The following is a 13,117-nucleotide window of genomic DNA, read 5'->3' on the forward strand; positions in this document are numbered from 1 at the left end:
AACCCAGGGATCAAACCTGCGTCTCTTATATCTCCTGCTTTGTGAGGCAGGTTCTTTACCACTAGTGTCACCTGGGAAGCCTAAAGCTAGTAGAAGTGATGGAATTCCAGCTGAGCTATTTAAAACCCTAAAAGATGATGCTGTTAAAGTGCTGCACTAAATATGACAGCAAATTTGGAAAACTCAGCAGTGGTCACAGGACTGGAAAAGGTCAGTTTTCATTCCAATTTCAAAGAAGGGTAATGCCAAAGAATGCTCAAACTACCATACAATTCTGCTCATTTCACATGCTAGTAAGGTTATATTCAAAATCCTTCACGCTAGGCTTAAACAGTATGTGAACTGAGAATTTCCAGACGTACAAGCTGGATTTAGAAAAGGCAGAAGAACTGGAGATCAAATTGACAACATTTACTGGATCATGGAGAAAGCAAGGGAGTTCCAGAAAAAACATCTATTTCTACTTCTTTAAACTTTGACTGTGTGGATCACAGCAAACTGTGGAAAATTCTTGAAGAGATGGGAATACAAGACCACCTTAGCTGCCTCCTGAGAAACCTGTATGCAGGGCAAGAAGCAATAGTTAGAAATGGAAATGGAAAAACTGATTGGCTTAGAACTGGAAAAGGAGACAACAAGGCTGTATATCGTCACCCTGATTATTTAACTTATATGTAGACTACATCTTGTGAAATGTGGGGCTGGATGAACAACAAGCTGGAATCAAGACTGCCAAGAAAAATGTCAACAATCTTAGATATGCAGATGATACCACTCTAATGTCAGGAAATGAAGAGGAACTAAAGGGCCTCTTAATGAGGGTGAAAGAGGAGAGTGAAAAAGTTGGCTTAAAATTCAACATTCAAAAACTAAGATTATGGCATCCAGTGCCATCATTTCATGGCAAAAAGAAGGGGAAAAAGTGAAAGCAGTGGCAGATTTTATTTTCCTGGAGTCCAAAATCACTGCATGGTATAGTGACCACAGCCATGAAATTAAAAGACACTTGCTCTTTGGAAGAAGAGCTACGACAAACCTAGACAGCATATTAAAAAGCAAAACCATCATTTTGCTGACAAAGGTCCCTACAGTCAAAGCTATGGTTTTTCCAGTAGTAAAGACTAATAGAGTTTTGCCAAGAAAATGTACTGGTCATAACAAACACACTCTTCCAACACCACAAGAGAAGACTCTATACATGGACGTCACCAGATGGTCAACACCAAAATCAGATTGATTATATTCTTTGCAGCCAAAGACGGAGAAGCTCTACACAGTCAGCAAAAACAAGACCAGGAGCTAACTGTGGCTCAGATCATGAACTCCTTATTGCCAAATTCAGACTTAAATTGAAGAAAGTAGGGAAAACCACTAGACCATTCAGGTATGATCTAAATCAAATCCCTTCTGATTATACAGTGCAAGTGAGAAATAGATTTAAGGGCCTAGATATGATAGAGTGCCTGATGAACTATGGACTGAGGTTTGTGACATTATACAGGAGACAGGGATCAAGACCATCCCCATGGAAAAGAAATGCAAAAAAGCAAAATGGCTGTCTGGGGAGGCCTTACAAATAGCTGTGAAAAGAAGAGAAGCAAAAAGCAAAGGAGAAAAGGAAAGATATAAGCATCTGAATGCAGAGTTCCAAAGAATAGCAAGAAGAGATAAGAAAGCCTTCTTCAGCAATCAATGCAAAGAAACAGAGGAAAATAACAGAATGGGAAAGACGAGAGATCTCTTCAAGAAAATGAGAGATACCAAGGGAACATTTCATGCTAAGATGGGCTGGATAAGGGACAGAAATGGTACGGACCTAACAGAAGCAGAAGATATTAAGAAGAGATGGCAAGAATACACAGAAGAACTGTACAAAAAAGATCTTCACAACCCAGATAATCACAATGGTGTGATCACTGACCTAGAGCCAGACATCCTGGAATGTGAAGTCAAGTGGGCCTTAGAAAGCATCACTACGAACAAAGCTAGTGGAGGTGATTGAATTCCAGTTGAGCTCTTTCAAATCCTGAAAGATGATGCTGTGAAAGTGCTGCACTCAATATGCCAGCAAATTTGGAAAACTCAGCAGTGGCCACAGGACTGGAAAAGGTCAGTTTTCATTCCAATCCCAAAGAAAGGAAATGCCAAAGAATGTTCAAACTACTGCACAATTGCACTCATCTCACATGCTAGTAAAGTAATGCTCAAAATTCTCCAAGCCAGGCTTCAGCAATACGTGAACCGTGAACTTCCTGATATTCAAGCTGGTTTTAGAAAAGGCAGAGGAACCAGAGATCAAATTGCCAACATCCACTGGATCATGGAAAAAGCAAGAGAGTTCCAGAAGAACATCTATTTCTGCTTTATTGACTATGCCAAAGCCTTTGACTGTGTGGATCACAACAAACTGTGGAAAATTCTGAAAGAGATGGGAATACCAGACCACCTGACCTGCCTCTTGAGAAATCTGTATGCAGGTCAGGAAGCAACAGTTAGAACTGGACATGGAACAACAGACTGGTTCCAAATAGGAAAAGGAGTTCATCAAGGCTGTATATTGTCACCCTGCTTATTTAACTTCTATGCAGAGTACATCATGAGAAATGCTGGACTGGAAGAAACACAAGCTGGAATCAAGATTGCCGGGAGAAATATCAATAACCTCAGATATGCAGATGACACCACCCTTATGGCAGAAAGTGAAGAGGAACTCAAAAGCCTCTTGATGAAAGTGAAAGTGGAGAGTGAAAAAGTTGGCTTAAAGCTCAACATTCAGAAAAGAAGATCATGGCATCCGGTCCCACCACTTCATGGGAAATAGATGGGGAAACAGTGGAAACAGTGTCAGACTTTAATTTTTCTGGGCTCCAAAATCACTGCAGATGGTGACTGCAGCCATGAAATTAAAAGATGCTTACTCTTTGGAAGGAAAGTTATGACCAACCTAGATAGCATATTCAAAAGCAGAGACATTACTTTGCCAACAAAGGTTCATCTAGTCAAGGCTATGGTTTTTCCTGTGGTCACGTATGGATGTGAGAGTTGAACTGTGAAGAAGGCTGAGCGCCGAAGAATTGATGCTTTTGAACTGTGGTGTTGGAGAAGACTCTTGAGAGTCCCTTGGACTGCAAGGAGATCCAACCAGTCCATTCTGAAGGATATCGGCCCTGGGATTTCTTTGGAAGGAATGATGCTAAAGCTGAAACTCCAGTACTTTGGCCACCTCATGCGAAGAGTTGACTCATTGGAAAAGACTCTGATGCTGGGAGGGATTGGGGGCAGGAGGAGAAGGGGACCAGAGAGGATGAGATGGCTGGATGGCGTCACTGACTCAATGGACGTGAGTCTGGGTGAACTCCGGGAGTTGGTGATGGACAGGGAGGCCTGGCGTGGTGCGATTCATGGGGCTGCAAAGAGTCGGACATGACTGAGCGACTGAACTGAACTGATGTACATATATGAGAGCTGAACCATAAAGACTTAGTGATGAAGAACTGATGCTTTCTAATTGTAGTGCTGGAGAAGACTCTTGAGAGTCCCTTGGACTGCAGGGAGATCAAACCAGTCAATCCTAAAAAACCTCAATCCTGAATATTCATTGGAAGGACTGATGCTGAAGCTGTAGCTCCAGTACCTTGGCTACTTGATGCGAAGAGCTAACTTACTGGAAAAGACCCTGATGCTGGGAAAGATTGAAAGCAAAGGGACAAGGGGGCAGCAGAGGATTAGATGGTTAAGATAGCACCACTGACTCAATGGACATGAATTTGAGTGAACTCCAGTAGACAGTGGAGGACAGGGGAGCCTGGTGTGCTACAGTCCATGGATTGCAAAAAGTCAGACATGAACTAGCAAATGAACAAGATTGGAAAAAATTAAAAATATTTTATAATTCTGTCTGAGAGAGATACCAAGGAAGGAGTCACTGTCATTTACTTTGCACTGGGAATGCAAACTGATGCAACTCAATGGAGGGCAATTTGTAACATCTATTAAAATTTAAATGCTCACATTCTTTAATCCAGTCATTCTACTACAAATTTATCCTACTGATATATTCACATATGAATTAAATGACATAGAGGGATAGTCACTACATTAGCAATAGTCTGGAAACAATCTAAATGTCTAACAATAGGAGATAGTTTGAATAGATTTTAGTAGAGTAATACAATAGATTACTGTCTACTTAAAAAGAATAACACAGGAATTCTCTGGTGGGCTAGTGGTTAGTATTCCAGGCTGTCATTGATGTGGCCCAGTTGGTTGGGGAACTGAGGTTCTACCAGCCAGAAGATGCAATGAAGAAAAAAAAAAAAGAAGAATGTAGCTAAGTAATAATATGAAGCAATCTCCTAAATACATAATTTTTTTTAAAAAGCCTAAGTTGATCTGTAAATATATATGTAACATAAATCTAAAAAGATACTCAAAAAAAAGTAACAATAGATACTTGTAGTGAGGGGAACAGACTATTTATAGGACAGGAATAGGGAAACTACTTTTCAGTATACATTCTTTTGAACATTTAGAATTCTACATTATGTGCATAAATTACTTATTTAAAATATTTTAAGGGAAGTTTATTCTTTAAATGATGTACTGTATGACCCATCTTTATAAAACATATATATACAGAAGTCCAATATAATAAAATCAATTTAAAATAAAAACATTACATGTTTGATACCCATAACATTTTTATGTTATATCAACAATTCTTACCTAAATAATTGTTGAAAGTTGGGTTTAATAAAGTTTGCTTCAATATTTTGTCGTATACATATTATATGAGTTATTCCATGTTTCTGTAGTATAGGTAGCTATTAAAAAAAAGAGAAATAGTTTGAAATACAAAACATCATCTTACTGTAATAGAGATCTGAAAATACATAGGACTCAACTTTATAGTTAGTATAGCCACATCTGAGCTTTAAATACAGGGAATCAAAGCTAATTTCATAACATGCTTAAAGTCATCAGCAAAATATTTCAATGATTCAAGATAAACACACTACATGTTCTCAAAAGGCTTATAGAATTATTTTATATCTATAATTTTAGAGTTTGATATGACCTTAAAGATAATTTATTTGGGAAACAATACTCTACCTTCATTATATATATTAACCCTTTGACCTTTATATTATGTATAACATACTTTATTTATAATTTACATTTATATACTCTTTATTATTTATTTTTAATACTAGATAGTGGTTAAAGGCATGGGCTACGTACAGAGTCATGAGCTATGGAGTCCAAGCTCTAGATCCCAGCTCTGCTAATGACCTGAGCACTGTGGCTCAATTTTCTCACGTGAAAACTAGGAAAACACTACCTATTCACTGAATAGTTGTGAGAATTCTATAAGATAATCTTTGGAATAGTGGCTGGGACACATAGCAAGTTTTTTTAGTAAATGGCAGTTATATATATTGGTTACAATTCTTATTTATTAGAGAGAACTACTCTAACATAAACAGTTATTCAACATTTCTGACCTAGTTAATAGCAGTGCTGGAGCCCAAATCTCTAGACTGCTCTTTGCATCTCCCAGGACACTTTTTCTATTTTAAGCCAGAATTAATTTATACAATTCACAAAAACTAACTTCTAGGTTTTAAAAATTCTCCTAAAGTTAAAACTGGCGACTCCAAAGTATTCTGTGGTGCTTTGTGGCTCTATATTTAAAGAAATTTAACATGATAACTCTAAAAACTGTTAAGTTTTTATTTGTAAGTGACCATAGGCTTCAGTGAAATTTACAGACAACATGTTATTTAAATAGTTAGAATATGTATGCCATCAGTGACTTTGTTCACTGATTCATGCTAACTATGTGTAAAGCAGTGCCTGGAACACAGTTGTTGTTCAATAATTACATGTTCAAGAAATGAATGAACAAATCATGATGAATCAGAATTATTAATAAGCCTGTGTTTTCTATTTTCAGTTTATAATCCTATATATTTAATTCCCTTTCTATATTAATAGAACAGTAATACTAATAATGCATAAAAAAGTTCAAGAATAATTTCTACTTATTACAGATCAAATGCTTGTGTCTCCCTAAAACTCCTATGTTGAAGCCCTAACCTCCAAGGTAATATTAGTTTGTGGGGCCTTTGGGAGGTAATTAGATATAAATGAGGCTATGAGGTGGAGTACCCATGCTGGAATTAGTGCTCTTACAAGAGGAAGAGGGATCAGAGCTTCATCCCTCTGCCATGTGAGACTACCTCAAGAAGGCAGCAAACCATGAAGAGGGCCCTCACCAAAACTTAACCATGCTGGTGCCCTCATCTCAAACTTCCCAGCCTCCAGAACTGTGAGAAATAAATGTCTGTGGCTGAGACCATCCACTCGATGGTATTTTATTATAGCAGCCTAAGCCAAGAAAGTGTTGTTTCTAAATGTTAATTTTTGCAGCAAAATTTCCTATGTCTGGCATAGATTACAGTTCAGTTATCTGTATTTCCTGAATACATCCTGAGACAGGGGAAAGGAGGTTAAGAATTTGGTAGGATTAATAATAAATCAATGTTTCATATTCACATTTATAGAACCTCCAAAGTGAATTCAATATTCATTCACTTGTCTATCACTGATCTATGATATGTGAACTTTTCGTACCTACTCTATGAATATGAGAAACTACAAGAAGACATATATAATCAGGGATAAAACCTGTTTGTTTTAACAAACTTGGAAGGCACATTAGATTACTAAGTAAAAACAAACCTTAAGACGGAACCCAAATATAATAGCACATAAATTTTTTTTTTCATTTTCAACAGACTTTTATTTATACAAAGCAAACTATAACCTTATCTCACAAACAGAAAAAATTTTATAAAAAGAAACAGTTCACTACCTACAAAGACCCTAAATATGTCCCTTTTATTAAAACTGTATTTGAATGTAATAAAAGGCCAAACTAAATGAGTTTATAAGGAGCTTATTCCTTAAGGATTTTTTATTTCTATTACTCTTCTGCTATTACTGTTTAAGATGATATGAAAAGAAATATGGGCTGAACTATAATGATTTATGGTGGGAAATAATCAAATTTTGCCATAGAAGCTTTTCTGCAATCTAATGAGACCATGGTGAAGTTAGGAGGGAAGAGGTTTTGAGACAATGTATCTGTAAACAAATACTTACAAATTAATATGACAAACAGTATAATATATATATTTATAAAGCACAGTGAGAATACCAAAAGCAAATAGTCTAAAATCATTCTGAATCCCAGTATTTGTGAATATTACATTATTTGGGCAATAACTGTGTTTTTACAAAGTAGATCACATTTAAGTCTATAGTTATCTACCATATCCTTTTCTAAGTACTTATTTAGATATATATTTTTATCAACATCCCACCTTCTCAACTTAGTTGCAGGCCATCAAATTACTACTATTATTCTTAGATATGCCTCAACAGTCAAAAAGCTTTCCAGTTTCAAAATGAATGACATTAACTTTAAAAAACAAAACGTCCCATCACCTAAAGTTCATAAATATTACCAAATTATTTCAAAAAAGTTTTTAATTCTAAAGTTTTTAAAAAAAACCTATGCAGGTATCAAACCGACTTCTAAATAGGCAGGGTATTAGGGAAAACATCTGTGATATAATGTTTTATATTATAATTCAAAGAGAATTAGCATTGCCATAATTCATAGGGCTGAATCCTCTAGGAATTGGTAACACTGCTATTAATACATATATCTGAATGAGATCTACCCTTTCAATTGTGTAACTAAAGAAATACATTTCAGTGTAAATATACAGGACACCTAGATATATAATACAATACTTTACAACCTGGAGGTTCTAGATCTCCATAGTTTGGAAAAACAGAAATAAAATTTGAGTCACTTCAATTAAAATATGTGGGTTCTATGAATGTATTTGTACACGCTCATCACACACATTCTATTTTACCCTTTAATATGTAAAATAATCTTATTTGGGGATTTAATTACATCTCATATTTCTCAGAAACTATGATTAGCAATTGCAGATGTCCAATATCCAGATTAGCAATTCCAGGTATCCTGGAAGGTAAATAAATTATTAAAGGTCAGTTTGGGCAAGTATTTTAAGCACATGGATTTCATGAGGAAAATAAAAATATAAAACCTCACTTGTGATTTGTGGTTAAACACTTGAGAATCACTGGTCCATTAAAATTTCAAAAGAAGTAGGTACTCCAGAGTCACAATTACTGCTAATATGCAATATCAGTGGCCCTTCCTCAAACAAAACTCTTTCTACTACAAAAACTCACCCGAAAAAGTTGGTTAATAAGGTCTATTGATGAATCTAATTTAAAGTTCTTACCTTGCTTTTCATGGCAGAAGAATATGGGCCTAAAAACAAACCAGGCAGAATTTCCTAGAAAAAAATATTGAGCTATTTACCACCAGCAATTTAAATCTATACAAAACACGTACCATGTAAGTATTTTCATAGCTGTTATAATAATTTGCTAAAAAGTTTATTATTTAGGGAGAATTTTCTAGCAACACTGAGCAAATGACTGGGAAGAGAAATGCAGATGTGCTTTATATAACATGATGACACATTTAAAATTTAAATTAATTCTGAAAAGTCAGGTATTTGAACTTCCATAGTGCTTTTTTATAAGCAGTCTGAGAATCAGTACTTTTGTCTTTTAGTATAATTAGTATTGTTGTCTTTTCGATTACTAAAATACCTCTAATTTTACTTCTATTCTCTGCTACAGTCTAGAAATAAAACAGGTATTAAAAAAAATCACCCTTTTAGAATTACACAAAATCTTATTCAATCAAATGAAAAGTAGCACAAGATTCAGCAATTTATTTTATTTTTATTTTTTAAGATTCAGCAATTTAAATAAATAACATCTGAACCGTGAATTAAAATTTATTCTATGAGAATTCAATATAGAAACTCTTCAGTAGGGATATATCATACCCTATATACTAACACAATTTTATACTTCAATTCTATGGGATATCAGAATTATTTGTGTATAGATTTGATTTCATAGCTTCTTGTATGCAGAAACTAAATTTTACTCATATTTGCATTCCCCATAGCACCAAATAAAATACCTCATTGGTAATCACATATTTTTAACAAGTGAATTTTCACTAAGAGAAACAGGTTTTTTAGAGGTCAAGGAATTCCTGAGGAGAGACACTCCTTGACCTTGGGAGTGGCAGAGATGAAAAACGAAACAAAAAGTTTCGCTATGTAGGTTCAGTTCAGCTGCTCAGTTGTAGCCAAACTCTTTGCGACCCATGGACTACAGCATGCCAGGCTTCCTTGTCTATCACCAAGTCCTGGAGCTTATTCAAACTCAGGTCCATCAAGTCAGTAAAGCCATCCAACCATCTCATCCTCTGTTGTCCCCTTATCCTCCCACCTTCGATCTTTCCCAACATCAGTGTCTTTTCCAATGAGTCACTTCTTCACAGAAGGAGGCCAAAGGACTGGAGTTTCAGCTTCAGCATCAATCCTTCCAATGAATATTTAGGACTGTTTTCCTTCAGGATGGACTGGTTGGATCTCCTTGCAATCCAAGGGACTCTCAAGAGTCTTCTCCAACACCACAGTTCAAAAACATCAATTCTTTGGCGCTCAGCTTGCTTTATAGTCCAACTCTCATATCCATACATGACTACTAGAAAAACCATAGCTTTGACTAGACGGACCTTTGTTGGCAAAGTAATGTCTCTGCTTTTTAATATGCTGTCTAGGTTGGTCATAGCTTTTCTTCCAAGGAGCAAGCGTCTTTTAATTTCATAGTGGCAGTCAACATCTGCAGTGATTTTGGAGCCACCCAAAATAAAGTCTCTCACTACTTGCCCATATACTTGCCATGAAGTGATGGGACCAGATGCCATGATCTTAGTTTTCTGAATGTTGAGCTTTAAGCCAACTTTTTCACTCTCACTTTCATCAAGAGGCTCTTTAGTTCTTCTCTGCTTTCTGCCATAAGGGTGGTGTCATTTGCATATCTGAGGTTATTGATATTTCTCCTAGCAATCTTGATTCCAGCTTGTGCTTCCTCCAGCCCGGCATTTCGCATGATGCACTCTGCATAGAAGTTAAATAAGCAGGGTGACAATATATAGCCTTGACGTACTCCTTTCATGATTTGGAACCAGTCTGTTGTTCCATGTCCAGTTCTAACTGTTGCTTCCTGACTGGTCTGGTATACTTATCTCTTTAATAATTTTTCAGTTTGTTGTGATCCACACAGTCAAAGGCTTTGGCATAGTCAATAAAGTAGAAGTAAATGTCTTTCTGGAACTCTCTTGCTTTTTTGAAGATCCAGCGGGTGTTGGCAATTTGATCTCTGGTTCCTCTGCCTTTTCTAAATCCAGCTTGAATATCTGGAAGTTCACCATTCACATACTGTTGAAGCCTGGCTTGGTGAATTTTGAGCATTACTTTGCTAGCGTGTGAGATGAGTGCAATTGTGCGGTAGTTTGAACATTCTTTGGCATTGCCTTTCTTTGGGATTGGAATAAAAACTGACTGTTTTCAGTCCTGTGGCCACTGCTAAGTTTTCCAAATTTGCTGGCATATTCACTGCAGCACTTTCACGGAATCATCTTTTAGGATTTGAAATAGCTCAGCTGGAATTCCATCACCTCCACTAGCTTTGTTCACAGTGATACTTCCTAAGACCCACTTGACTTTGGACTTCAGGATGTCTGACTCTAGGTTGAGTGATCACACCATCGTGGTTATCTGGGTCATGAAGATCTTTTTTGTATAGTTCTATGTATTCTTGCCACCTCTTCTTAATATTTTCTACTTCTGTTAGTTCCATACCATTTCTGTCCTTTACTGTGTGCCGGGAGCCAGCACGGGAGTTCCTACCCATGACAAGGTCATGCAGGAGAGCCCTGACGGGCAAGGCAAGTCAGGGCTTGAGGGCCCCCCCTGGATCTGCCTAAGCGTCTACCCCAAAACCAGAATCTGTCTTACTATTTTACGACTTTCACCAACTCCTCTGACATTAACGGGGGGCCATCCCTGACCACCTTTCTTTGAAGGAAATCAACTTAGAGCTCTAGCTAATTAGCCTCCTGGGCATAATAGGAGTGTTTCAATTCAAACCCCTCAGATGGCTAACTTGCTTGACAGGTTTATCCGGACTACGAATATGATTGTTTACAGCCTCCCAACCTTGAGAGGCATGGGAAGCTTAAGATATTCAAATAGTATAGAGCCTCTCAGAGAGTTAGAAATTGTTAGAATAGAACTAGTAGAAGATTTCATTGTTGAGCCAATGCTTGCTGCCAAGTTTCCAAATCCCCTGTATTGTATCCTTAAAAGTGTATTAATTAATATAGTTGGTATACAGAAAAATGTAAGTAGTGGCCTTGGTGCTAACAACTTTAGACCCTTAAGGTAATAAATTCTTTCCTTGTTGTAAACCCACTGCACCTCTGCCCTACAGGAATGCAACTTTATCTAACGCCTTCAGAGGATAGCGCCAAACTTTAAAATAATTACTCTTAGAGAAAATAAGTCTTATGGTTGACAAACCTTTATCAGAGTCATAAAATGTTAACAGGCCTTCTGGCCAGAAGATGATGTAAATCACCTAAACCATTTGTATACGATAAGTCTGCAGAAAAGAAAACTTGGTCTCGATAAGGATCAAAGACTGCTGACTTTGCATGATTTTACACCCCCTATTATCCTCTATGCACAATTTAAGGTATATAAGCTCCCTTTGAAAATAAAGCTACGTGCCTTGCTCAAAGCTTGGTCTCCCCGTGTCGTTCTTTCTTGCTTCCTTTTCTCTCATTTTCTTCTCTGTTCTTCCTTCAGGACAAATAATTGGGAGTGTGGGGGCCCTCTGAGACCATTTATTTGCCCGGGCTTCTAAGACCCACTCCAGAAGGTGCCTAAGGTGGGGTACCTTCTGCTATTCGAGAGGGCGCCTATGGCCTCCATGGTCAGTGCAAGCCTGGTGTCACAGGTTTTATTGGCTTTCCGCGTAAACCAGTTATATTAAGCCTCTGATCTTTCTCCTTTTATCTATCCTTTTAATCGCCAACGCCGTCCCCCCGAGGGAATCCCTGGACCCAACCGGGGCTGGACCCCGGTAATTGTGCCCAACTTTGCCCATCTTTGCATGAAATATTCCCTTGGTATCTCTTATTTTCTTGAAGAGACCTTAGTCTTTCCCATTCTATTGTTTTCCTCTATTTCTTTACACTGATCACTGAGGAAGGCTTTCTTATCTCTCCTTGCTATTCTTTGTAACTCTGTATTCAAATGGGTATACCTTTCTTTTTCTCCTTTGCCTTTAGCTTCTCTTCTTTTCTCAGCTATTTGTAAGACCTCCTCAGACAACCATTTTGCCTTTTTCTATTTCTTTTTCTTGGGGATGGTCTTGATCACTGCCTCCTGTACAATGTCAAGCTATCACTAATTCATTCATTCCATACTGTATTTTTTTTCCATAAATTCCCTTTATTAAATGTTGGTTTGTACCATCCAGAAAATAGTCTTTATCAATTCCCTGTGGAAAATTCACCTGCTTATTCTTTATTTAAAATTAAAAAATTTTTAATTTCAGTATAGTAGATTTACAATATTATACTAGTTTCAGGTGTATAGCATAGTGATTCAGTATTTTTGCAGATTATACTCCATTAAATGTTATTATACAGTAATAGCTATAATTCTTTATCTGATACAATAAAAACTTGTTGCTATTTTATACATAGGTGTTTTTAATCTCTTAATCCCATACACCTAATTTGTCCCACCACACTTTTCTCTCTCCTTTGGTAACCACTAGTTTGTTTTCTGTATCTTTATAATTGCTAAGTCATGTCCGACACTTTGCGACCCCATGGACTGTAACCTTCCAGGCTCCCTTGTTCATGGGATTCTCCAGGCAAGAATACTAGAGTGGGTTGCCATTTCCTCCTCCACATAGTGTGAGTATTCACCTCAATCTTCTGGAGAATTTCACTAAATTAACTGAAGTTGACTGGAAATCAGACACAAATGTAAACAATTAAGTCAAAACGGTGATATGCTTTACAGTCTACTCTCCAGAGTTTATCTAAACTACACAAACACAG

At 37.0% G+C, this 13,117-nt stretch overlaps 1 protein-coding gene across 8 annotated transcripts in view; it reads right to left on the bottom strand.

Moving 5' to 3' along the window:
- The window catches only part of STYX (serine/threonine/tyrosine interacting protein), a 111,579-nt gene that overhangs the window by 81,506 nt on the left and 16,956 nt on the right, over nucleotides 1-13,117 (bottom strand). For all 8 annotated transcript variants that reach the window (XR_011568722.1, XM_070796888.1, XM_070796887.1 and 5 more), the window contains 2 exons: nucleotides 8,352-8,405; nucleotides 4,726-4,823 (listed from right to left, as the gene is read on the bottom strand). Coding sequence is in view for 7 of the 8 variants with exons in the window: in XM_070796888.1 (XP_070652989.1) it covers nucleotides 4,726-4,823; nucleotides 8,352-8,405 (152 nt within the window). In the remaining variant the exon portion in view is untranslated. The remainder of the gene's footprint in view (nucleotides 1-4,725; nucleotides 4,824-8,351; nucleotides 8,406-13,117) is intronic.

Source organism: Bos indicus, chromosome 10, assembly GCF_029378745.1.
Source record: "Bos indicus isolate NIAB-ARS_2022 breed Sahiwal x Tharparkar chromosome 10, NIAB-ARS_B.indTharparkar_mat_pri_1.0, whole genome shotgun sequence".
NCBI lineage: Eukaryota > Metazoa > Chordata > Mammalia > Artiodactyla > Bovidae > Bos > Bos indicus.